Source organism: Ovis aries, chromosome 5, assembly GCF_016772045.2.
Source record: "Ovis aries strain OAR_USU_Benz2616 breed Rambouillet chromosome 5, ARS-UI_Ramb_v3.0, whole genome shotgun sequence".
Taxonomy (NCBI): domain Eukaryota; kingdom Metazoa; phylum Chordata; class Mammalia; order Artiodactyla; family Bovidae; genus Ovis; species Ovis aries.
Window position 1 is genome coordinate 47,625,946 of NC_056058.1, and position 25,179 is coordinate 47,651,124.

Genomic DNA, 25,179 nt, shown 5'->3' on the forward strand with positions numbered 1-25,179 from the left:
AGTCATTTTCCTCTCTGAATATCCTTGCTCTCCGTCTCCCACTTGATCATCTCTAACCCTGTTTCGTAGTCTTCCCAATTTCCCTCATGCCTTGGGATGATGAGAAGCTGGCTTACTGCTGGCTCCAGATTGCTGTAGGCCTCTGGCAGAGATTAAAATTCTGTGGTCCTATTGGACAGGCACAGGGATTCCTGATTTCCCAGAGTTTAGAAACTGCTTAAATGAGCTAATCTAATATGTCAAAGTCTGTATGTAGAGCCTGTATCAGAAGAGTCTTAACCATGTCCAAGTAACATTAAAGATATCAGTCAAGAAGCATGTCCTACCACATTAACAAATTGAAAAATAAAAACTATATGATTATCTCAATAGATGCAGAGAAGGCCTTTGACAAAATTCAACATCCATTTATGATAAAAACTCTCCAGAAAGCAGGAATAGAAGGAACATACCTCAACATAATAAAAGCTATATATGACAAACCCACAGCAAACATTATCCTCAATGGTGAAAAATTGAAAGCATTTCCCCTAAAGTCAGGAACAAGACAAGGGTGCCCACTTTCACTGCTACTATTCAACATAGTTTTGGAAGTTTTGGCCACAGCAATCAGAGCAGAAAAAGAAATAAAAGGAATCCAAATTGGAAAAGAAGAAGTAAAACTTTCACTGTTTGCAGATGACATGATCCTCTACATAGAAAACCCTAAAGACTCCACCAGAAAATTACTAGAGCTCATCAATGAATATAGTAAAGTTGCAGGATATAAAATCAACACACAGAAATCCCTTGCATTCCTATACTCTAATAATGAGAAAGTAGAAAAAGAAATCAAGGAAACAATTCCATTCACCATTGCAATGAAAAGAATAAAATACTTAGGAATATATCTACCTAAAGAAACTAAAGACCTATACATAGAAAACTATAAAACACTGATGAAAGAAATCAAAGAGGACACTAATAGATGGAGAAATATACCATGTTCATGGATCGGAAGAATAAATATAGTGAAAATGAGTACACTACCCAAAGCAATTTACAAATTCAATGCAACCCCTATCAAGCTACCAGCCATATTTTTCACAGAACTAGAACAAATCATTTCAAGATTTGTATGGAAATACAAAAAACCTTGACTAGCCAAAGCAATCTTGAGAAAGAAGAATGGAACTGGAGGAATCAACTTGCCTGACTTCAGGCTCTACTACAAAGCCACAGTCATCAAGACAGTATGGTACTGGCACAAAAACAGACATATAGATCAGTGGAACAAAATAGAAAGCCCAGAGATAAATCCACACACATATGGACACCTTATCTTTGACAAAGGAGGCAAGAATATACAATGGAGTAAAGACAATCTCTTTAACAAGTGGTGCTGGGAAAACTGGTCAACCACTTGTAAAAGAATGAAACTAGATCACTTTCTAACACCGCACACAAAAATAAACTCAAAATGGATTAAAGATCTAAATGTAAGATCAGAAACTATAAAACTCCTAGAGGAGAACATAGGCAAAACACTCTCTGACATAAATCACAGCAGGATCCTCTATGATCCACCTCCCAGAATTCTGGAAATGAAAGCAAAAATAAACAAATGGGATCTAATTAAAATTAAAAGCTTCTGCACAACAAAGGAAAATATAAGCAAGGTGAAAAGACAGTCTTCTGAATGGGAGAAAATAATAGCAAATGAAGCAACTGACAAACAACTAATCTCAAAAATATACAAGCAACTTATGCAGCTCAATTCCAGAAAATAAACGACCCAATCAAAAATATGGGCCAAAGAACTAAATAGACATTTCTCCAAAGAAGACATACGGATGGCTAACAAACACATGAAAAGATGCTCAACATCACTCATTATTAGAGAAATGCAAATCAAAACCACAATGAGGTACCACTTCACACCAGTCAGAATGTCTGCGATCCAAAAATCTGCAAGCAATAAATGCTGGAGAGGGTGTGGAGAAAAGGGAACCCTCCTACACTGTTGGTGGGAATGCAAACTAGTACAGCCACTATGGAGAACAGTGTGGAGATTCCTTAAAAAATTGCAAATAGAACTACCTTATGACCCAGCAATCCCACGGCTGGGCATACACACTGAGGAAACCAGAATTGAAAGAGACACATGTACCCCAATGTTCATCGCAGCACTGTTTATAATAGCCAGGACATGGAAACAACCTAGATGTCCATCAGCAGATGAATGGATAAGAAAGCTGTGGTACATATACACAATGGAGTATTACTCAGCTGTTAAAAAGAATTCATTTGAATCAGTTCTGATGAGATGGATGAAACTGGAGCCGATTATACAGAGTGAACTAAGCCAGAAAGAAAAACACCAATACAGTATACTAACACATATATATGGAATTTAGGAAGATGGCAATGACGACCCTGTATGCAAGACAGCAAAAAAGACACAGATATGTAAAACGGACCTTTGGACTCAGAGGGAGAGGGAGAGGGTGGGATGATTTGGGAGAACGGCATTGTAACAGGTATACTATCATGTAAGAATCGAATCGCCAGTCTATGTCCGACGCAGGATACAGCATGCTTGGGGCTGGTGCACGGTGATGACCCAGAGAGATGTTATGGGGAGGGAGGTGGGAAGGGGGTTCAAGTTTGGGAACGCATGTACACCCGTGGGGGAGAAAAAAAAATGTTGTATGTCATATAAAATAAAAAAGAAAAAAAAAAGAAGCATGTCCTACTCTTGTTTTTGTTTCTATGTCTAATGGCCTAGACATAAAAACAACTTCCAATCCATGGAACAAGTTGATATGGAATGAGAAGGGTGGCGTGACTCATTACAATTATACTAATAATGAGGAACAAATAGAGAAAGAAAGGCCATAGAAAATGACAGTTTCATGGGTGAGACATTCTGTTTTCCTACATTTTATACTTGGTGAATGTGTGTGAGTAATCAACACACCCAGACTGTACTTACTATTTAGGTATGGCTTCAGTTTCAACAAAACCTAAATTTGAGGCCCTCAGCCCAGACTCTCTTTTCCTTTCCTGAGTACCAAGGACCCTGTTGGTGTTTTTGGCATTAGTAGCTTCAAGGTAGAGTTGAATGGGTTTATGTAAGTGACTTTGTGTTGAAAATGATACCTGAATTTTCCTTGCTCATCCTCAGCAGTGCCTCAAACACTAAAGGTAAAGAAGTGTGCACTAGGTTTCAATCAGGTGTCTCAGATGGCTTTTCATACCTTCTGGGAGAAGGAACCTGAATTTGTGACCCTAATCCATGATTGGCACACTAACTCTAGATTGCCCAGCAAGAAAGGGAAATTAACTGATTGGTTTATTGTTGTTGTTTTTTTTCCCTATTCGCTTATTTACTTGCAAACAGTACCAGATACTGAAAATGTAAGAATGGAAAAAATTATGATTCCTGTCCCCTGAGAGCCACAGTCTTGTTGAGGAGGCAAGCATAGAAATAACAACAGTCCAGGTTGGTAATTGCTATTGTACAGGTAACATGTGATCTCAGAGGAAGGAACAGCTAACATGAGAGAGAGAAGCAAAGAACTGCTCTTGTTAAAGGATGAGTTGAGAGTTGGCCAGTCTGAATGGAGGGAAAAAGTGGATTCCAGACAGCGAGAACAGGAATTACAGAGGACTGTGGTGAGTGCAGAGAATGGTGAGTTTAGCATGAGTAGAGGTAGGGGACGTCCTGCGAGAGTGTCTGAAAAAATGACTAGAAAAGAAGTTGGAGACCAGTTGTGAAGGGACTTGTGTACACTACTAAGACGTGTGGACTTTATCATGTGGGAAGTGGGGAACTACTGAATGCTGTTAAACAAGGGAATAGGTTAAGCAGCTCTTTGCTTTATAAGGAGGTCACAGAGCAGAGCTGGGGTAGAGACAGTTTGTTCCAGGGTCCCACTTTCTTAGGACTTGACATCTATTTCCTATCATGGTCCTCAGTTGAGGAATTCTTTCCTTCCTCTCTTTTTTCCTCTTTTTTTTCCACAAAAATGTGATGAGCACTTACCATAAAGCAGGCTCTTTTAGGTCCTGGGAAAATACAAATGAGTAAAAACCACTCTCTGTTCAAAGAAGCTTATAGTCTGGTTTAGTTATTTCCTGGTATTTACGGGTCCATTTCACTGCCATGGTGAAATGAGAAAAAACAAGGACAATGTAATGAGTCTTTAAATAAAGCTAAATATATTCAATATAAAACCTCTCCTCTTTAATGTGAGGTTATATTCGTATTTTCACGCTTTCCTGAAAAGATGATATTAATAGTAGATAGTAGTTTTCCCCTTTAACTTTACTTATTTGGCAGAAAATCAGCCATATCTCAAAAATTGTGTGTGTGAGGGAAATCTGCTGGTTACAGGGAGGCCTGACGTGCTGCAATTCATGGGGTCGCAAAGAGTCGGACACGACTGAGCGGCTGAACTGAACTGAAAGGTTAATTTTCTCATTCCAGCGGTGGGTCTAAGAAAAGGCCTTTTTTGGGAACATGGATTTATTAGTCATGACTGAGACAAAAGCAGGCTCTCTTGCTACTTCCCACCCTCAGTAGACTCAGAAATAGGGAAGGGGAGAGATCCTGGTCCCAAGAGAGTCAAGGTTCGTAGATGTCCTCTCTAGAGAGCAGCTGCTCCTCCTGACAGCACAGAGGGGATGGCCGATGTCCCAGGAGCCCACGGGCCCAGGAAGTTCTGGGTTCATCTCCTCTAGCCAGAGTGAGGGAGTGATGAGAAGGAGAAGGAAGGATAGCAACTCTACAGAGAGATCCAGCAAGTGTAACAGGAAAAGCTTGTGAAACAGTCTGCTCCGCAGTGAGCAGCCTCTGGGCTCTATCTTATGGGGTAATGGAATGTGGTCACCAGCTTTTATCAAAATTAACCAGGCATTCAGGTGTTCCATGGTCAAGGCACAAATAACCCACCTACCAATCCTTTTAATCATATCACTTAGCCAGTCACACTCCTGTGATCAGCAAAGCATTAGCACCTAAATTCAGACTACTGCACTATAACAAGACTGCATCATCCTGCTTATAGCTTAGGGCTTATGGGTTTGAGCTAATTTAGGAATCAGTTTGGGGACCAAATGGAGAAAGTCTTGATGTGAGTTGGCTATTTGCTTAGTGAGTAGGATGCAATGCATGAGTAGAATCCAGAGGTTAGGGAGCCACTGGTCTTACTGAAGATTCAGACATATAAGCAATTATTTCAGTAGAGTGTAATAATTGCATGTACAAAGGCACAGAGAACTGTGATATAAGAGGAGCATGATAAGTTTAGTAGGAGTAGAGGAAAGGTATATTTGGTGGGAGTTTCTGAAAAGGGGACTAGAAATGGAGGGTGGAATGTGATTGTGAGGGGCCAGCCAGGATAGATTCTTAGGAAGCAGAGCTGAGCAGAGAGCTGTTGACCAAGGGATCAGGGAGGTGAGGGGAGGCTTTCCTAAGGAGCTGGCCCTTGGATGGGTCTCTTTCTAGACCTCTCTTTAAGTATCTCTTCTCTTCTTCCTTTCCCCCTGCCCAACATTTTCATGCTAGGCCCAGAACATCCTCGCAGCCTGCTGCTCTAATTACTTCATTCCATTTTAATTCTGCTGAGTTAGGAGCCTCTGAACTCAAGAGGAAATTCACGCAAAATACCAGACAAATTGAATGTGCTGGCATTTCAGAAATACGGCTGACCCTATCTGCCCCTTCATGTTCTCTTCCTCTAGCACTGCCTCAACCAGCAGCAGATTGAAAAATCAACAGTAGGATGTGCTGATGAGAAGAGGTGATGGCACTGATGAAGTAAGAACTGAGGGTTAACTGACCTACTGGAGTCATTACCTTTTATGGAAAGAGAGAAGGACAGGGTGAGGGCGTTCTGATAGGGGGCTTTCCCTAGACCATTTTGTAAGCTTCTGGGGTCCATCTTTGCAGCTCTAAAACTTTGTGAGTGTTTGTGAGTTGTAATATTTCTTCTTCCTTAGTCATATTTGCAAATTGGGAGAGATACCCTTATTCTCATCTGTTTATTGATGGAGATGTATAGAATGACCTTTCAAAATGAAGGAATTTCAGTTTATAAATCAGCAGTTCTCAAATTTTTTTGCTCTCAGGATTTCTTTTCACTCTTAAAAATCTTTGAAGGCCTCCCAGAGCTTTTGTTTGTGGGTTATACCTATCAGTATTTACTGTACCAAAAACTAAAACTGAGAAATTAAAATATTATTTATTAACCCATCTTAAGATAATGATAATGAGGCATTATATGTTAACTTAACTATTATATTTTGGTTAACATTAGAAGACACCTGGATTCTCAGTTCTGCTTCTGTATTCAAATCAGTATCAATATTTTGTTTTGGTTGAAGTATATGAAAAAAATCTGGCCTCAAGAGGGTTGGAAAAGGTAGGAGTATTTTAGGTTTCAAATAATTGTGGATATTTTTCTTTGATATTACACCAAAACTCTACACATGGTAATTTCTTAAAGATCACTTGCAATGTGGAGTCTGAAACTATCATTTTCTACTCCATTACATTAAAATCCATTCGTTTAACTTGTACTTTGAATAAATTTTGTAATGTCATGCATTGGTCATTTGGAAAATATAGATCCTCTGAATTGTATAGATCTTCCAAATGTTGATACATTTCATTTACAATGTTTTAAAAATCACATTCATTGTATCACCATCAATCTCATCAGGGAAGTCTTTAAGCATTGGGTAGCCATCAAGTTCATGGTGGCAGATACAAGTGTCTCAAAATTCTAATTTTCACTTGAAAGCTTGAATTTTATCATTGGCAGCAAAAGCTGTCAGTTGTTTTCCTTGAAGTGACAGGCTAACTTTGTTCATTTTTGGGAAACTGTCTGCCAAACATTCAAATCTGAATAATCTTAGTTTGTCTTCTATAGTCATTCTAACAAGTAAAAATGATGTTCCATGAAAGAGGGTAATTCAGCTTGAAACTCAAAAAATTGCAAAAATGCTTTTCCTAGAGACAACTATTATATTTGAGATACAGCAGAAGTGCTTTATGTGTGCTTCCTATTTCCTCAGACAGAATATTAAAAAGATATACTCAAAGGTTGAGATTTAGTAAAAATTAATATTGTTTACAGTTATATCAAGTTCAGTCCTAAGTTAAAGTGATTTATTTATTTTTTTTTTACTGCAATGAAGAATACAAAAACTGCTTGTACAGTTTAGTGCCACTGCAAAGTATAAGCTATTTTACCCACTATTGCATTTGCACCATCAGTGCAAATGTCAGCACGGAGAAAAATGAAAATAATGTCTTAATTTTGTTATCAAAATAGTTTTGACCTTAAGGACTTTTAGAGTCTTGGGAACCTCCCAGTGGAGGAAAACTACTGCCCTAAATGATGTGGCCAAGTTCCTCAGGGTTTGCCTCGAAGTCTCTTTTCTTCTCACGCTCTGCTCTCTCCTTAGGCAAACTCATCTACTGCCTTTGAACTACTTTTGAACAAAGGACCCACACATTTGTTATCCCTATCCCTGACTCCTTCCTGGAGCTGGAGACCCATGTATCTAGCTGTCAACTTAACATTGACACTTGGATGTTTTGAAGGCTCCTGAAGGGCAACCTCAGACTTTGCTTGTGGTCTTTTCCTCCCTTGTTTTCTTCCATCATGTTATCCAAGCTGGAATCCTTGTTCTCACACTCTCTCCACACTCTCCCTTCTCCGTATCCACTCAATCACCGAGTCCTGAAATTTTACCTTCTAAATATCTTTTTAGTCCACAACTTCTCTCTATCACTACCACCACCACCACTACGGAAGTTAGAGGCACCGTTATCTCTTGCTTGGAATTACCACAACAGTCCCCCTTCAATCCGTTCTCTTCATTGTAGCTAAGTGATCTTTTCAAAACCTATGTTTGATCCTGCCAAAACTCTGCTTAAACCCTTTAATGACCTCCCGTTGCTCTCAGGATGAAGGTCAAAATTTTTAATTCGATCTGACTGCCTAATCTATGTCAAGTTCTTCATTATATGCTCTCCTTAAACATTTTCTTTCTTTCATAATGCTCATCATGATTTGTACTTAAATATTCATGAGTGGGATTGTTTGGTTAGACTGTAAATTCCTTCCTTGATGAGACTGTAAGTTTCAGGAGAATAGATATTTTATAAATATTTACTGAGTCAGTGATGGAATGAGACCTAAGACAATTCCTGTGAGCATAGATTAACCACTGAAAAATAAGTCATCTGCCCCAGGCCCCTGAGTTGGGGGAAGACCTATTTTTATTTTTATTGTCTCATACCATTTTGAAAAAAAAAAAAATGCTGCCTTGTGTGAGGCTTTCCATCAAAGCATCCTCCTAAGTGTGGGGGCACATTAATCTTCCTTTTGACATAGAAGCCCTCTTTGCTCCCTATCACTCATGCTGCCAGTGGCTCTTGGAGAGGGTTAGCTAGCAATTCTGGCCCTTCAGGAATATAAAAGAGGACACATCTCTCTCTCCCACTAGGTGCTTGGCTAGGAGGCTCATTTCAGCAAAAGGGAATAAAATATATCAAGTGAAGGTGCCAAGAAGGAAACAAAAAGAGGATGAGTCATGATGTTTGTCCAGGGAGACTTCAATCTACTATGGAGGACAGAGCCCCATCTTGATTTTTTTGGTTTTTTTTTTTTCAGCTGAGCTCAGTATAGCACAGGAAGTGGTCCTTCCTGCAGGAGGGAAGGGAAACAATGTTTATTAAGCACCTACTCTGTTAGTAAGCAACTACCAGACTGTTGTTCTCCCAATTAGTCTTTTTTTTTTTTTTTTAATCATGTATTTATTTATTTTTGGCTGCGCTGGGCCTTCATTGCTGCACAGGCTTTTCTCGAGTTGCAGCGAGCGGGGGCTATTCTCTAGTTGCGGTGTGCAGGCTTCTCATCATGGTGGCTTGTCTTTTTGAGAGCCGAAAGCTCTAGGGTGCTCAGGCTTCAGTAGTTGCAGCTCCCCGGCTCTAGAGCACAGGCTGAATAGTTGTGGCACTCGGGCCTAGTTGCACTGAGGCATGTGGGATCTTCCTGGGCCAAGGATCAATCCCATGGCTCCTGCACTGGCAGGCAAATTCTTTACCACTGAGCCACCAGGGAAGCCCCCTTTCATTTAGTCTTTACAACAATCCTGTGAAGTAGTGATTTTTCCCATTTGTTTAGATGAGAAAAACTGAGGGCCAGAGAGGTAAAATAACTTGCATAAGTAACATAGTTAGAATATATATATTAGGTCTGTTTATCTACCCACTCCACATCCCCCATTGTGACTCTGTACTGGTCAAAACTTGGCTGCAGGCAATGTTATATACGATATGACACCTCTCACCCCAACTTCTTAAACTACCATTTACCCACCTCCATCTTCCTCTGCTTTTAGGTGATTGAACCAGAGGGAGACTCTGACCCAAGGTCAGTCAGTTCATGGGCTATCCAGTCACCTCTAATTTATGGCCCCATGGAGAAAAGGTAATTTGAGCCAATTTGATTCCTTCTGTCTATCTATCCCTTTACTTTAGGTTCAGTTCAGTTCAGTCGCTCAGTCATGTCCCGCTCTTTTCAACCCCATGCATCGCAGCACGCCAGGCCTCCCTGTCCATCACCAACTCCCAGAGTTCACTCAGACTCATGTTCATCAAATCAGTAATGCCATCCAGCCATCTCATCCTCTGTCGTCCCCTTCTCCTCCTGCCCCCAATCTCTCCCAGCACCAGGGTCTTTTCCAATGAGTCAACTCTTCACGTGAGGTGGCCAAAGTACTGGAGTTTCAGCTTTAGCATCATTCCTTCCAAAGAAATCCCAGGGCTGATCTCCAGAATGGATCAGTTGGATCTCCTTGCAGTCCAAGGGACTCTCAAGAGTCTTCTCCAACACCACAGTTCAAAAGCATCAATTCTTCAAGCTCAGCTTTCTTCACAGTCCAACTCTCATATCCATACATAACCAGTGGAAAAACCATAGCCTTGTCTAGATGGAACTTTGTTGGCAAAGTAATGTCTCTGCTTTTGAATATGCTATCTAGGTTGGTCATAACTTTTCTTCCAAGGAGTAAGCGTCTTTTAATTTCATGGCTGCAGTCACCATTTGCAATGATTTTGGAGCCCCAGAAAATAAAGTCTGACACTGTTTCCACTGTTTCCCCATCTATTTCCCATGAAGTGATGGACCGGATGCCATGATCTTTGTTTTCTGAATGTTGAGCTTTAATCTAACTTTTTCACTCTCCACTTTCACTTTCATCCAGAGGCTTTTTAGTTCCTCTTCACTTTCTGCCATAAGGGTGGTGTCATCTGCATATCTGAGGTGATTGACATTTCTCCCAGCAATCTTGATTCCAGCTTGTGCTTCTTCCAGCCCAGCGTTTCTCATGATGTACTCTGCATAAAAGTTAAATAAGCAGAGTGACAATATACAGCCTTGACGTACTCTTTTTCCTATTTGGAACCAGTCTGTTGTTCCATGTCTGGTTCTAACTGTTGCTTCCTGACCTGCATATAGGTTTCTCAAGAGGCAGGTCAGGTGGTCTGTATTCCCATCTCTTTCAGAATTTTCCAGTTTATTGTGATCCACACAGTCAAAGGCTTTGGCATAGTCAGGAAAGCAGAAATAGGTATTTTTCTGGAACTCTTTTGCTTTTTCGAAGATCCAGCCTCAACCTAAAGTAAAGAGTTTTCAGCAGCAATCAGATCCTACAAGAGAAGCATATTTGCCCAGTGGAGCTGAATCACATTAGGGGCCAATGGAGCCTGACACGACAGAGCCATGACTTCCAGTTGCTGAGGAGCCTTAGATTTAAATTCCTTCCCAGCTCCAGTGACTGCCCCTGGAGGTCCTGAGAGGCCCAAACTTCTCTGCTTGAGTTGAGTTAAGGGATCTCTTTCCCCGTGAGTTGGACTCAGGGTTGCAGAGTAGCAGAGTCAGAATCTGAACCCAAGTTCATCTGACTGTACACCTTGACTCCTTTCATTTTTCCACACTGCAAAGGGGGAGTCCCTGAGCAGTGTCAAGGCCCAGCACCCTGGAAGTGAACACAGTCAAGTTTGGAGAGTGGTACCAAGTTAAATTAAGATCATAGCATCTGGTCCCATCACTTCATGGCAAATAGATGGGGAAACAGTCGAAACAGTGTCAGACTTTTTTGGGGGGCGCTCCAAAATCACTGCAGATGGTGATTGCAGCCATGAAATTAAAAGATACTTACTCCTTGGAAGAAAAGTTATGACCAACCTAGATAGCATATTGAAAAGCAGAGACATTACTTTGCCAACAAAGGTCCGTCTAGTCAAGGCTATGGTTTTTCCAGTGGTCATGTATGGATATGAGAGTTGGACTGTGAAGAAAGCTGAGCTTGAAGAATTGATGCTTTTGAACTGTGGTGTTGGAGAAGACTCTTGGGAGTCCCTTGGACTGCAAGGAGATCCAACCAGTCCATTCTAAAGGAGATTAGTCCCGGGTTTTCATTGGAAGGAATGATGCTGAAGCTGAAACTCCAGTCCTTTGGCCACCTGATGCAAAGAGCTGACTCATTGTAAAAGACCCTGGCGCTGGGAGGGATTGGGGGCAGGAGGAGAAGGGGACAAAAGAGGATGAGATGGCTGGATGACATCACCGACTCGATGGACATGAATTTGAGTGAACTCTGGGAGCTGGTGATGGACAGGGAGGCTTTGCATGCTGTGATGCATGGGGTCGCAAAGAATCGGACACAACTGAGTGGCTGAATTGAACTGAACCAAGTTAAAGAAGGATGTCTGAGGAACCCTTTCCTGCTGAGTCCTGTTAGGTGGTCAAAAGACATTTGACCTTATAATGGCTGACCTTGCTTTGGGAAATACAAACCATGCTGGCTAGAAGCCCTTCCATTGCATTACAGTTGAGTGTACATCATGTGTGAAGTGACTAGTCATCAGTGATGTCTGTTCGTGATGCCCTTCCCATAAAGGCCCTAGACCCTAGACTGGTCAAAGGGAGGAACTACAAAGCACCAGCGCTCAGTCGCTCACGTGTGTCTGACTCTCTGTGACCCCACAAACTGTGGCCCGCCAGGCTCCTCTGTCTATGGGATTTCCCAGGCAAGAATACTAGAGTGGGTTGCCATTTCCTTCTCCAGGGGACCTTACTGACTCAGGGATCAAACCCACCTCTCTAGAATTGGCCGGCAGATCCTTTCCCACTAAGTCACTGGTGAGCCCTGGAACTGGGCAGATGGGGATTCGAACCCTCTCCCTGCCTTTCTGCCCCTGAGCAGGGTAACACTGTCTTCTCACTGTTTCCTATTATTGTATCCTTATTGGTAGAAAGTGGAGAAAATTCCTACCTCACAATAAGGATTATAGGAGATAAATATGCAACACCCTACACTGAGGGAGTTAGTGTTTGATGGATACCGAGTCTGAGTTGGGTAGGATGAAACTGCTCCGGTGAGTGATGGTCGTGATGGTTGCACACCAGTGTGAATGTACTTAATGCCACAGAACTGTACATTTAAAAATGGTTTAGATGGTAAAATTTTATGTATATTTTACATTTTAAAAAAAGGGTTTTAAATTGGTCTCCCATTTGCAAAGTGCTTTGTAGGTGCTGGTTTCTGTTTTTATCCCCTGTGGCAGAAGCCAAGGTCCAGTCAGTCCCAATATTCTTAACCCAAGGCAACCCTCTGACCTCTCCTCCAAGACCCTGAGGCACAGGGCCCAGCCTAGCCCCTGCCCTAGAGAGCTGGAGGCCCATTAGGGCAATGAAGTAAAGTCCTTAGACCTGGGAGGTCAGGGCAGTACTCTGAACTGAGCACTTTCCAGGTCAAGAGGGCAACGCTTGAAGCTGCAGGGGCAGAGAAGAGCTAGGTTTGAGTTTTGACCAGGCCTAGCCTCAAGATGCCACGGGACAGTGTGCAAGGCTCTGACTGCTGAGACAGGAGCCCTAGAGATAATCCTCAGCAGGGAAGAGTGGGTGGATGAGCTGCATCTCTGCTGGAAATTCAGAGCTCTTCTGGGTGGGCGCTTTTCTCTCTGGTTGTCAGTGTTCTCATCACACCACTAGCGGTGCTCCTTATGAGGTGCTCCTTATGAACCATGTGAAAGGGCCTGGTTGCCCTCACCCTTTCCTCACAGGAACCTCTCTGCCTCCCCCGAAGGTGTGCCTGTGTTAATATGATAATGCTGTGACAATGGCCAGGAAATGACCTCAGCTAACTGATTAGGCCCTCTGGAATGGCATCTGAGACACTGCTTTCATTTTCCCTGGTGAGGAGGCAGCCAGGGCCCAGGGCTGGAGCACAGACACTGGCCGGGAAGTTGCATCCGGGAAAGCACTGAGGGGGAGAATTGGAAGTATCAGAATTTCCCAGGTCGCTGTTCCATAGGGGCCAAACATCGTTAGCAGCAGCACTAATTATGATCCAGGAGTGTCAGGCCTGACTGCCAAGCCTGCCCAGGTAGTCCTTGAGAGCCGCCTTGGGAGCCAGCAGGGCAGCGGAGCTGCAGGGATGCCTGGGAAGAGAGAAGCTGGGAGAGGAGAGATAGCAGGGTCATTCAGACACATGGGTAAGGGGAGCTGGATAAGATTCAGTTGCTGAGTGCCCTCCTCTCCTTCAGAATGCTTGGGACTGTGATGGGAAGGGTGGAATTTAGGCTGCTAGGATGATTTCTACCAGCTGGGAATTCAGAATTGTCTCCACTTCCTCTCTCCTCATTCTCTCGTGTCGTCAGTGCCCCACTGAAAATTCTCTTCTTGTCAGTGTCACTGGTGGCTTCTCGTTTCAGCGGGATCCCTTAGTCCTCCTCTTACTCATCCTAGCAGCAGCATTTGACACGTATGTTCACTCTTTTCTTTTTAAGACATCCTCTTCATTTGGCTTCCCGGACGTTCCTCTCTCAGTTCCCCTACCTCCTCAGTGTCCGGTGCTGTCTCCTCATCTCCCCTACCTCTGATGCCCTAGGACTGTCATCATGGCTTTGTTCTTCTTTCTCCACCCTCCCTAGATAATCCCATCTATATCAGGATGTTAAAATCACCTATATGTTAATAAGTCCGAAATGGCTATCTTCAGGCCCTGCATCTCCCCCTTGAATATTATACTCATATCCAGCTGCTACTTGACATCTCCATGTGAATGTCAATGATAGTCCACTCAGACTCACTGGTACCCTAGTCTTCTCCATGGCAATAAATGCAACTCGGGTTCTATCAGTTTCCAAACTTTGGAGTCATTCCTGGATTTTTTCTTTTTTTATGTCTCCTTATCTAATTCCTTGAAAAATATTGTCAGTTCTTCAACATATAACTTCCATCCTGTTGCCTAAGATAGATGCTCCAGCTGCCGCTGTCATGTTCATGAGATTCCAGCTGATGGAAAGGGGAGAAGGAAGTAGATAGCAGACCCCTTCCTGTAAGAACATGACCTGAAAGTTGCATATATCCCTCTACTCACATCCCATCAGCCAGCATTTTGTCACAAGGCTACATTTCACTGCAAGGAAGCTTGGAAAATGTAGTTCTTTTTCTGAGTAGCCTTGTGCCCAGCTAAAATGTGACAGGAGAGACTGAATTTGTGGGGGACATGAGTGAGCTCTGTCATAGTTCCTGAGTGGTTTTCTTGCTTCTGCTCTACCTCATACAGGTTGTTCTCAACACAGAAGCTGGAGTAGTCCATTAAAATCAGAACATTTCACTCTGTGCAGAACTTGCTAATCACTTCTCTCTCACTAGGCATGAAATCTACAATCCTTATAATCTACGGGGTCTTATGTAATTTGTGCACCATTCTCTCTCTTGCCTCATCTCCTACCTCTCTCCCATTGTTCATTCCACTCCAGGCTGGGTTCCTTGCAGAATGCCCCCACTGCAGGGCTTTTGCATTGCTCTTCCCTCTGCCTGGAATGCTCTCCCCTCACATAGCTGCATGTCTAGCTCCTCTTCCTTTAGGTGTTTGCGCAAATGCTGGCTCCTCAGAATGGCTCTTCTTGACCCCTATTCCCACTGTCTGTAGCCCTCTTACCTACCTTGTTGTTGTTGTTGTTTTCAAGACAGTTAATGCCACCTGAAATGCATGTTTTTTTCCCCCACTAGGCCTTAAGATCCAGAGAAGGCAATGGCACCCCCCTCCAGTACTCTTGCCCGGAAAATCCCATGGATGGAAGAGCCTGGAAGGCTGCATGCAGTCCATGGGGTCGCTGAGGGTCAGACACGACTGAGCGACTTCACTTTCACTTTTCACTTTCTTGCATTGGAGAAGGAAATGGCAACCCACTCCAGTGTTCTTGCCTGGAGAATCCCAGGGACGGGGAGCCTGGTGAGCTGCTGTCTGTGGGGTCGCACAGAGTCGGACACGACTGAAGTGACTTAGCAGGCCTTAAGATCTACATTCCACATATAGCAGGTGTGCTGTGAACATTATTCTTGTTGAATAAATGAATGAAGATGGCTGTGCCTGGTATCAAAGGTGACAGGATGCTGTTTCTTTCCTAATCCTTTCAGGGGGAACTAATTTCTTGATCACTGTCATAGTTCCAGTTTGGAAACAGACTAGTTAGTTTCTTGTTCCTGGGCACTCTCTTCAGTTCAATTGATCAAATATTCATTAGGAAGCTAGTGTGTTAGGCATTTAGTATGGTGGATATAAAAGAAGAAGAAGCTATAGATCAGTATTGGCCCTTGGGAAATTTACAGGTTGGCTAGGAACTGAGATTTTGTCTTTTTTGCTTTGCAAGTGTGGCCATTCAGGTCCAGTATAAAAGGTCAGGAAAAGAGGAAAACCACTCTTTTCTTTTATGGCAGCGTTGTGAACTGGTTGTGGCCTGGGCTGTGGGAGAGGGACAGGTATAAAGAAAACCTGCCCCATTATAGATTATAGTTTTAGGTCATGACGGGCTTCACTCTCTTGCTCCCTATGGAGCAGGGCCTCACTCACTGGTGGTCTGCTTAAGAAACAGTTTGAATTAGTTCTTGTTCAGTGGATGAAGGGAAATAACATGAGATGCAGCAGGTAGCCAGAGGGCTAGGGAGATGGAGAGGAGGGATGTGAATCTCAGGGGGGCCCAGGGGAAAGGTTGTTCAGAAAAACTGAGCAGGAGATAAATTACCTGAAAGGGTTGTTCCATTATCCTTTCCTGTTCTGGGCAAAATGCGAAAGGTCAGAGTTGATTATTTTCCCCAGACGGCTCTGTGCAGAGCCTCTTAGACACTGCTCTGACATTTGCAGTCCGAGAAGATCAAAGGACTCCTCTGAGGCCTACCTTTGGAAGTCAACGTTGGGAAAGTTCCTATTTTTTTTTTCCTTTGGATGAGGCTGCCTGTTGCATCCCTCCCTAATTCTCCCTTCTTTTGACATTCCCCTTCGGCCTGAGAGGCAGAGCCAAGAGCAGTGGCTCATGAACTTAAAACAAACATTAGAGCTACCTGGAGGGTTTGTTAAAATAAGATTGCTGTTGTCACACCCAGAATTTACCAGTTCAATAGGTCTGGGTTAGGGCCTGAGAATTTTCATTCATAGCAATGTCCAAGCTGCTGCTGGTCCCAGTCACAGTGGGAGAACCGTTGGCCTGAAGCAACTAATTTGGGTGTAAAGGTGTCCCATCCATGACCTTCCATTTTAGTCCTTTCCCCCAATTCCCCAGCTACTGGGAAATGGGCCTTGAGTTATCCCAAGACTGATGTAAATTAGATGTCAAGGGGGACTGCCCTGGTGGTCCAGTGGCTAAGACTCTGTGTTCCCAATGCAGGGAACAACATTCTATCCTTGATAAGGGAACTAGATCCCACATGGTGCAACAAAGAGTTTGCATCTGCAACTGAAAATGCCACAATGAAGATAAAAGATCCTGCATGCCACAGCTAAGACCCAGTGCAGCCAAATAAATTAAAAATTATTTAAATAAAATAAGTTAGATGTCAAGGATTTCCTGATTATCAGGGTTATTGGCCAAGGCAGCCCCAGGAATCACCCTCCCTGTGAATCTTCGGCAATCTCTTCTACTCTCATTTGTCTGGGTGAGTTCAGATCTATTCCCACCATCCCCCACCCCATTCATGGAGGCGAGGATAAGTAAGCCCTCCTCAGTCAGGGAATCCCTGGATCTTAGAGTCGCAGAAACTGTTGTAGGTAGAAGATGGGATAACAATAGATGCAGAGTAAGCTGAGAAGGCAATGGCACCCCACTCCAGTGTTCTTGCCTGGAGAATCCCAGGGACAGGGGAGCCTGGTGGGCTGCCGTCTGTGAGGTCGCAGAGTCGGACACGACTGAAGTGACTTAGCAGCAGCAGCAAGCTGAGGAAACCGACCCCTCCTAGATTTCTAGTTCTTTGGGATTAAAATATTTGTTTCTTCCTGGACTCTGCTCAGCCCAGGACTGGGAAACCATTTATGCTTAATGTCCCCAACCCATTAGCAGCCCAGCATGGGGCTCTGCTAATCAGGCTCCTTAATGGCTGCTCCGTGAAGAGTGAGGTTGTAAGTGTCTGCATCGGCTTCCCAGCCTTAGCTAGAGAGAAGCATCTAGACAAAGATCAGGGCCTAGATAGGCTCAGAGGTGTCATGAGAATGATTCATGTTAGTGTAGGAGGCCCATCTTATTCACGGTAACTTGTCTTCCCACCTCCATTATACTTCCATTTTAGTAGAAGTGCCGGATTAGGCCCCTTGGTCACTTTAGCTGAAATAAGAAGATACCTCCCCCCGCCTTCTCTCCTACATTAGAAGACGATGAGCTTCTTTGGGAACATATTGCTGTATCAGTGGCCCTCATGCAACAACTGACCGATTGACCATGCACGCACACATTTAAGGGTAATAGATAATATTCTCAGAGAAGAGGTCATGCCTTCAATCCAGTCTCAGAGTTGCAATATTTGTATCTTGCTCCACTTAACGTCTCTTGATGCATTTGGTCTCACTAGATAACTCAAACTACTGGCAGTTCCACAAGACCCTGGGAGGAAAAGTTGTTCTCCCCACTACTCCCTTCAATGAGATATTTGAAAGAAGAGTTGAGTTTCTACCTATTAAGAGGCATGGAGGGAGCCAACAAGTGCCAGTGACTGGTTCCTACTTGCTCTTCCCTCATTTCTGGGAACTCCAGGGCCTGGGACAGGTTGAGCACCTTTAAGGGGGATCCCAACACTCAGTCTCTGCAGCCAGTCAGGATCACAGGGCTATATAATGCTGACTTTTCCCAGGCAAGGAAAACCTGTATATTTCAAGCCACCAATAAGCCAGCCCATTGGCCAAGACTTTGGGGGCCTCCTCTTTCCTGCATTTTCTATCCTGGCCCCTCGGCCTCAGGTCTGAGACATGGGAAACCCTGTCCAATCTGCTGGAACAGACCATCACAAGCTGCTCCTATTGTGGTCTGGGCTGCCAGCTCCCCAGCCTGCTGCTGCTGGAAGGAGGCTGCGATGTCAGTAATCAGTCCACAACCTCCCTCCACATGCCAGCCCTTTGTGGGGGAGGGGAGCCCATTTGGAAAGAATCACATCTGAAGCAGGCAATTTGGAGGGAGGTGGGGAGAATGGAGGAAGGGAAAACTGCTCAGGTTGCCAATTGGGCACAGCCATGTTTTAGCCTGGCCACATTGTGCCCACATTTTTCCTGTAGCCCAGCCTTCCCACGTGGCCCGTTTAGGCCCATCTGCCCACTTCTCATTCTCTCTGCCGCTCCTGGGCCCTGGAGAAATGCCAGCATTTCCCTTCTCTGTCCCTTCTGCCTTCTGGGCCCCACCTGGCCCACCCCCAAGCATACAAACATCCAGCTGGAGACTGGCTTAGAGGCAGGCAGTGTAAGCAGGGCAGGGGCTAGAACTGTAGTTTTGAGCTGATGATACCATGTTCCAGAGCCAAGGATAGGTGGACGTACTTAGCAGCTGAAATGTTACCTGTTTCCTGGTCTCCTAAACTACCAGGATGTAATCTCCCTGAAGAGAAGACCAGTGCTGGACTCAGATCTATCCCTGTTCTAGCTGGTAGCTTTGGGCAGGTCAACTCCTCTGAGTCTCTACTTCCTCAACTGTAAAATGAGGGGATTAAATAGGGAAATTTGAGAAGAAATGGGTAAACTGGGAACCGCAGTACAGAGCTTATCTGTCTTCTATCTTACCTGTTATCCTTCTTGTGCCCTGCCCTTCTGGGTCCCCCGAATGCTGATCACATAGGGAACGGTGCTCTCTTGCTCTCTTGTCTGCCTAAGGGGTCAAGATGCTCTGAGGAGCACCCCAGCCCTGTCCAGGAACAGCCAGACCTCTCAAAGCCCCGAAGAAGGGGTGCATAGACCCACATCTGTGTTGTTTTTCCAAGAATCCAAGGGAGTGGAATGACTTGAAGATAGCTGAGGTCACAGGAGACACTGTGGGATGCCGGTGTGGGGTCTCATTTCCTTCACTTTGCTCCAGAAGTCTCCAGAGTATGGATGTGCTGGGTTTTTCTCCTGTCTGGCCCTGGCCAGGTTGGAGGAGGAATCCCCACTGAAGATTGATGTCAGACTTGCCGTCCCCTCCCCCAGCCTCATGTTTGGTGATTTAAAGAAATTATTTGGACACAGGAGTTAATGGAAGTAGGTTGCTAGTGTGTGGGCGAATTCATCACTGTCTTCCTGCATTCTAAGAGCAGATCTGTCTTTCAGGGTGAGATATCCTAGAGTGACTTTCAAAAGTCTGAGAAATATAGGCTCTCTTGGAAGGGCAGAATTGTGGACAACTTGGGCAGGGATTTCAGGGAGCTGGTATGACTGCAGAGTGGCTGTAAGGACTGACTGGGAGGACTTTCCCTTTTGTTTCTTTACTTATGGGAGAAGGGAGGCAGAGGGTATTGGCATTGCTGGGAATGTTGCTGCCCCAGACCTATCCCCGCCCACCCCTAAGTGGGCTGTTCCTTGCAGTCCACTGCTCTGGGTGAGGAGGACTTCCTGCAGCTGTTGGTGGCAGTGATGAAACAGGTGGAGGGGAGGGGAGGTAAAAGGAGGGTGTTTGATGGAGGTCGTGCTCTGGAGGGAATGGGATTGCTTTCCTTCCTTGCATCCCCTCATTTGACCAGCTCAGCACTTCCTGGAGGTGGCATTCAGGCAGGGAGCTGTTAAGACCTAGTGCTGGAAGGCTTGGAGGCTGGGAGGTGGGCTGTGAAAGGGAACGTAATTATGCAGGTAGGGGCAGAACTCTCTGGCCAGGAAAGAACTGCTTCCCTCTCCAGCCTCACATCCAGCTAGGCCTTTCCCACAGTCTAAGCACCCATGAATCTGCCTGCAATTCGGGAGACCTGGGTTTGATCCCTGGATTGGGTAGATCCCTTGGAAGAGGGCATGGCAACCCACTCCAGTATTCTTGCCTGGAGAATCCCCATGGACAGAGGAGCCTGGCGGACTACAGTCCATGGGGAAGCAAAGAGCTGGGCACGACTGAGCAACTAAGCACAGCACGGGATGTACATGTTCATGCATGCTCACACACCGTTTAGTGAGAGTGCAGAGGTGTACCTGTGAACCATTTAGGGGAAAAAGGACTAGAGGCAGTCCTGAGGTTTGTTCTCTACCTCTCCAGCCAGTCAGAAGGTTTCTCTCAGACATTCACTTGGGTCTTAGCTGGTCATCTCTCCACCCCTTATTTTGCTCCTTCTTCTTCTCTGGGTTTCTCTGTGTCCTGTCTCCCCCGACCCACATACACACACCACCCCCCTCTGGCTTCCCTCTCTGTCTCTGATCTTGAAAACAGGAAGTGTTGGAAGAAGACCCTCCCTCCTAGCTGTCCCTATTTAGCATGCAGCAAGACAGATTTAAATTAGGTTAAAGAAAGAACTAGGAGTGGGGAGTAGTGGGTGGTCAGGACAAAAGGCAGCCACTAGGGGTGGGGTGGGCTGTGGAATCCTATAGGCTCACAGAATGTTGGAGCTAAAGAGACCTGAAGAATCTTCTAGTTTCTCCTGAGCTTACAGACATGGAGCCAAAGGTCTTTTTGGAAACAGCTATTCTTATTTGTATTGTCAGTGATAAATTTGGTCATGTCTCACTGGCATCTGAGGGAGTTTCTGGGGAGAAGCGGGGTCTCTCCTGTGTCTATCTCCCACCGCACTCTCACTAAGGTGATTCACCGAATGTGGCACAGCCTCTCTCTCTGGGGCACAGAGAAGGTGGCTGACTTTGCGCATGGAACCTGACTCCTCTCCTGAAGCCACGGACCCCTGCAGAGTGGACAGCCCTCCTCTCAGCTCTGGGCATGTACCAGAGCCCAGGCTGCAGGGCCCCGGTGTGTTGTCCTGCTCCCAGATAGCTCCTCTCTGGCTGTTCCCATACTCAGTGACTCCTGGGGAGATCCAGCTCTGACTTGGGTGGTGTGTGGAGACAGTAGCATAAAGCGTGGCCCCTTCTGCTGGAGCAACTAGAATGGGCTTTAACACGCCTTCCTTCTTCCACCCCAAACTGGCTTCAGACAAGCCTGGCAGCAGGGGGCACTCCTGGGTCATCCCAGGAGAGGATTCTAGGGACCATCTTCAGCCTGGACTCTGAACATAGTAGAAATTTTGTGTATCCACCTGTCATTCTGAGGGTGAACAGGGCAAATCCTTTGAGAGTTGGAAGTAGTCTTTTTCTAGCAGGCAGACAGAGACTTGAGAGAAAAATCGCTCTTCTAAATATTCCCTGAGACTCCTTGGGCTGACTTCTGCCTCTGGGAGATTAGTTGGGAGGGCAGGTCTCTATCTGGGAGCTGTGGCCAAGACCAAATGGGTCCCATTTTGGGGACAGTGTAACTCCTGGCCCCTTGCTAGTCCTTAGCAGCTAATAGTGGTTTAGCTGTCTTTGGGGAGCTGTATTTTCTTCAGAATGACTTCCAGATTAATCTGTGTTGCTAATACTCATGCCGTGTCCACTAGATTCTTCATCATGGTGGGGAAACGGGAGAGACTTTTTCTATTTTTCCCAGACTGAACACAGTCCTCTGTGACTATCCTGGACTTGTTTGGGAGTCTGATGGGGATGGGGTAGGAGATCTACAGGCTGAGAAGGAGTGCTGAGAAGATTGGTGGGGTGTGGCTCATTCCTGACCCATAGCTGACCCGGTTGAGGCTTTCTGGGCAGCAGATGCCCTGAGGAAAAGCCCCTAAGAAGAGACTTCCTAAGGACCCCTACTCCTACTTTCTTCCACTCATTTCCCTCAGATTTCCTCATCCACCACCCAGTCATCTCAAAGCCTCTTCTCTAGTAACAGGGCCTGTGTGAGTATTGACTTAAGGGCACAGGGATGGTAAAATGCCTGTATCAGTAGCTGTCTCTGTTCAAACAATGTGGGGAGGCCAGTATACGTGGCTGGTGGTAGAGGACAGGATTTCAGGTATCACTAGCAGAGCTGAGGTGGTGGTTGTTTAGTCGCTAAGTTCTGTCCGACTCTTTGCAACCCCATGGACTATAGCCTACCAGGCTCCTCTGTCCATGGGATTTCCCAGTCAAGAATATTGGAGTGGGTTGCCATTTCCTTCTCAAGCACAGGGCCAAACCTGTGAGTTTATTCTGGGGGAGTACAAGTCCAAGTCATCCTCAGAACTGATTTCTGACTTCAGAACCCCAAATCACTACTTTTCTCTACAGTCTGGCTATGCAGGAATTCCCAGGCCTTCAGGGCCCCGCTTCATCCCACAGGCCTCAGGGTGGCTATAAACATTAAGGCCGCAGTCCTCCAGGCTGTGGAGGAGGGGAGGGTAAGGAGAGTGGGAAGACAAGCCCAATGTAGCAGGCCCTGGCTCCAGTGTCTTTAGGGTCCAGAGAGCCCCAGCCCCACCTACCCACCACTGAGGGATTAATTCTCAAGCTCTTTAGGGCAGTAGAGATTAGGGACTGGGCCTGCTCCAGATGAAAATCTCCAGAGGCGCAAATTCCATAGCTTACCTGTAGCCTTTTTCTCTGTGTCTCCCAGCTCCTGGAACCAGGACATTTTCCTGAGGTTTCACCTAAGTTCTTCCAGCTGTAGTTTTAGCCCAGGCTTGAAGCTTGCAGCATATACTGGAGACCCTGGGACACCCTCCCATGCAGTTTGTGTGTGACTGAATCATGAGGTACAGATGTGCGGAAAGGGCTGAGTATGAGGAAGACTGCATCACAGACAGGCCAGTTCATGGGTCTCAAAGGTCAGAAGTGTGACTGGGCCCTAGAGGAGTGTTGATGTTTCCTGAGAGGAAGATGGCAAGTATTTGGGAGCAGTCTGCAACTGTTTGTCATATCTGAGATCTCCTTACGGAAATGAGGCCTCAGCTGGACCAGCAAAAGACAGGAACCTTTAAAAGGCATTGTAACTCCACCCATGTGTCTTTCGTTTATTCTCTTGTGTCCCCTACCCTAACTTGGTGGCTGACCTTTTTCCCTTCTAAATGACCATAACCCCTTTCCTTCAGGATGCTGATCTAGCTGGACATTAGCCTGCACAGGGAACCTAAGGCTCCTGAGATGGAAATGAGGGAGTGCAGAAGTTAAAGACTTATTCTTGGTCCAGAAGTAAGTTAGAAGTTTAGTACAGTTCCAGAAGCCTCCTTTTCACAGCCAGTACTACTTAGGGAGCTAGGAATTTGGGCCAGCTCAGGAATAACTTCCAGGTACCTAATCTGAAGGCTTGGTGGGGGTGGGGGCTGGGGGGGGTGGCAAGGGAGTTGTAGAAATCATAATAATTACAGGTCCAATTCATTATGCACTTTCTAAGGGGAAGATACTGTTCTAAGCATTTTACATGCTTTATCTTGTTCAATCTTTGACCCATTGAATCATGACTCCTCTTTTACAGGTGAGTAAATGGAAGCACACAATTATAATAAAAATTAAAATGCTACTAATAAGGATAAAACGTTTAGCAGCTAAATTAAAAAAAAAAAAAAAGAAACTGACCCAGTGGGACTTCCCTGGAGGTCCAGTGGTTGGTTGAGACTCTGCTTCCAATGCAGGGAACATGGGTTTGATTCTTATTTGGGGAGCCAGGATCCCCAAATGCCACATGCCACAAGGTATGGCCAAAAATTTAAAAACAAAGCAAAAAGTCACCCTGTACCAGGCCTTGCACGAGCACATTATATGTATGATATTATTGAAAGTGTCAGTTGCTTAGTTGTATCTAGCTCTTCGTGAGCCAATGGACTGTAGCCCGCTAGGCTTCTTTGTCCATAGGATCCTCCAGGCAAGAATACTGGAGTGGGTAGCCCTTCTCTTTTCCAGGGTATCTTCCCAACCCAGGGATCGAACCAGAATTAAGTCCTGAGAATTTATCATACTATCCCCAGTTTCAGCTAAGGGAAACTGAGACTGAGAGAGAATTGACTTGCCCAAGATCACAGAGTCTTAGAAAGTGACCATAGCAAGAACCAAACTTGATTCCAAAACAGCCTGTGCTCATGATCCCTTAGCAACTCTGCCTCCTGAATGGAGAGAGCAGGTGGTTATGAAAAGGAGTCCCACTGGATTTTTTTTTTTTCTTTTCAAAATCAGTATTTAAATATTTGCCACTGAACCACACATAAGAAAATCCTTGCCGCTGCTGCTAAGTTGCTTCAGTCGTGTCCGACTCTGGGCGACCCCATAGATGGCAGCCTCCCAGGCTCCTCTGTCCCTGGGATTCTCCAGGCAAGAACACTGGAGTGGGTTGCCATTTCCTTCTCCGAAGAAAATCCTTACCTGACATTAACCAGTGGATTTTAAAAGCAGAGGTTGGGGCCAGGAGCGACAACATGTGCCATTTTGGGAAGCTGTGGAGGAGATGCCCACCATCCCCCCAACAGTGCGGGAAGCTGTGTTCTCACCTGCCTTCTCACCCACCTGGGACTGGGCTGCAGGAAAACAAGTCCTGGAATAGACTGGACAGGGAGGTAGGGGATGTTTCTCTGGCCTGAAGCCTCTGCCTCTTTGCTCACCCTGGAATGTGTGTTCCTGCCCTGACATCCTGTCAGGGGACTGCTGTCAGTCTCTGCTCGCGCTCTCTCTTCATCATCACTGTGCATCTTGCTGGGCTGTGGTTGCCTTGGTAACTTGATGGGAAGCTCTTGAGGTTTTCTGAAACCACAGAGGGCTATGGGAGGGAGGAACCAGTCTCTGCTAGGCTGCCAGTCACAAAAGGGAAGAATCCTCACAGCCCCTGCCAGCCATTCAGCCAGTCTTTCTTTGGGTCTGACCTCAGCCTCTTCTGTTACAGCTGCAGGAGCTTAGCAGCCTTTGGGG

General features: G+C 45.3%; 1 protein-coding gene across 3 annotated transcripts in view; it reads left to right on the top strand.

Annotated features, from left to right (window-relative positions):
• Positions 1-25,179, top strand: part of CTNNA1 (catenin alpha 1) — a 332,795-nt gene that overhangs the window by 42,580 nt on the left and 265,036 nt on the right. Inside the window, exons 3-4 of one of the 3 annotated variants that reach the window (XM_060415818.1) lie at positions 5,728-5,803; positions 9,400-9,488. The exons of 1 other annotated variant lie outside the window; for it this stretch is intronic. In XM_060415818.1, coding sequence (XP_060271801.1) covers positions 9,470-9,488 — 19 coding nt within the window. In that variant the 5' untranslated portion in view covers positions 5,728-5,803; positions 9,400-9,469. The remainder of the gene's footprint in view (positions 1-5,727; positions 5,804-9,399; positions 9,489-25,179) is intronic. One more of the 3 variants, XM_060415817.1, reaches the window with a different exon arrangement.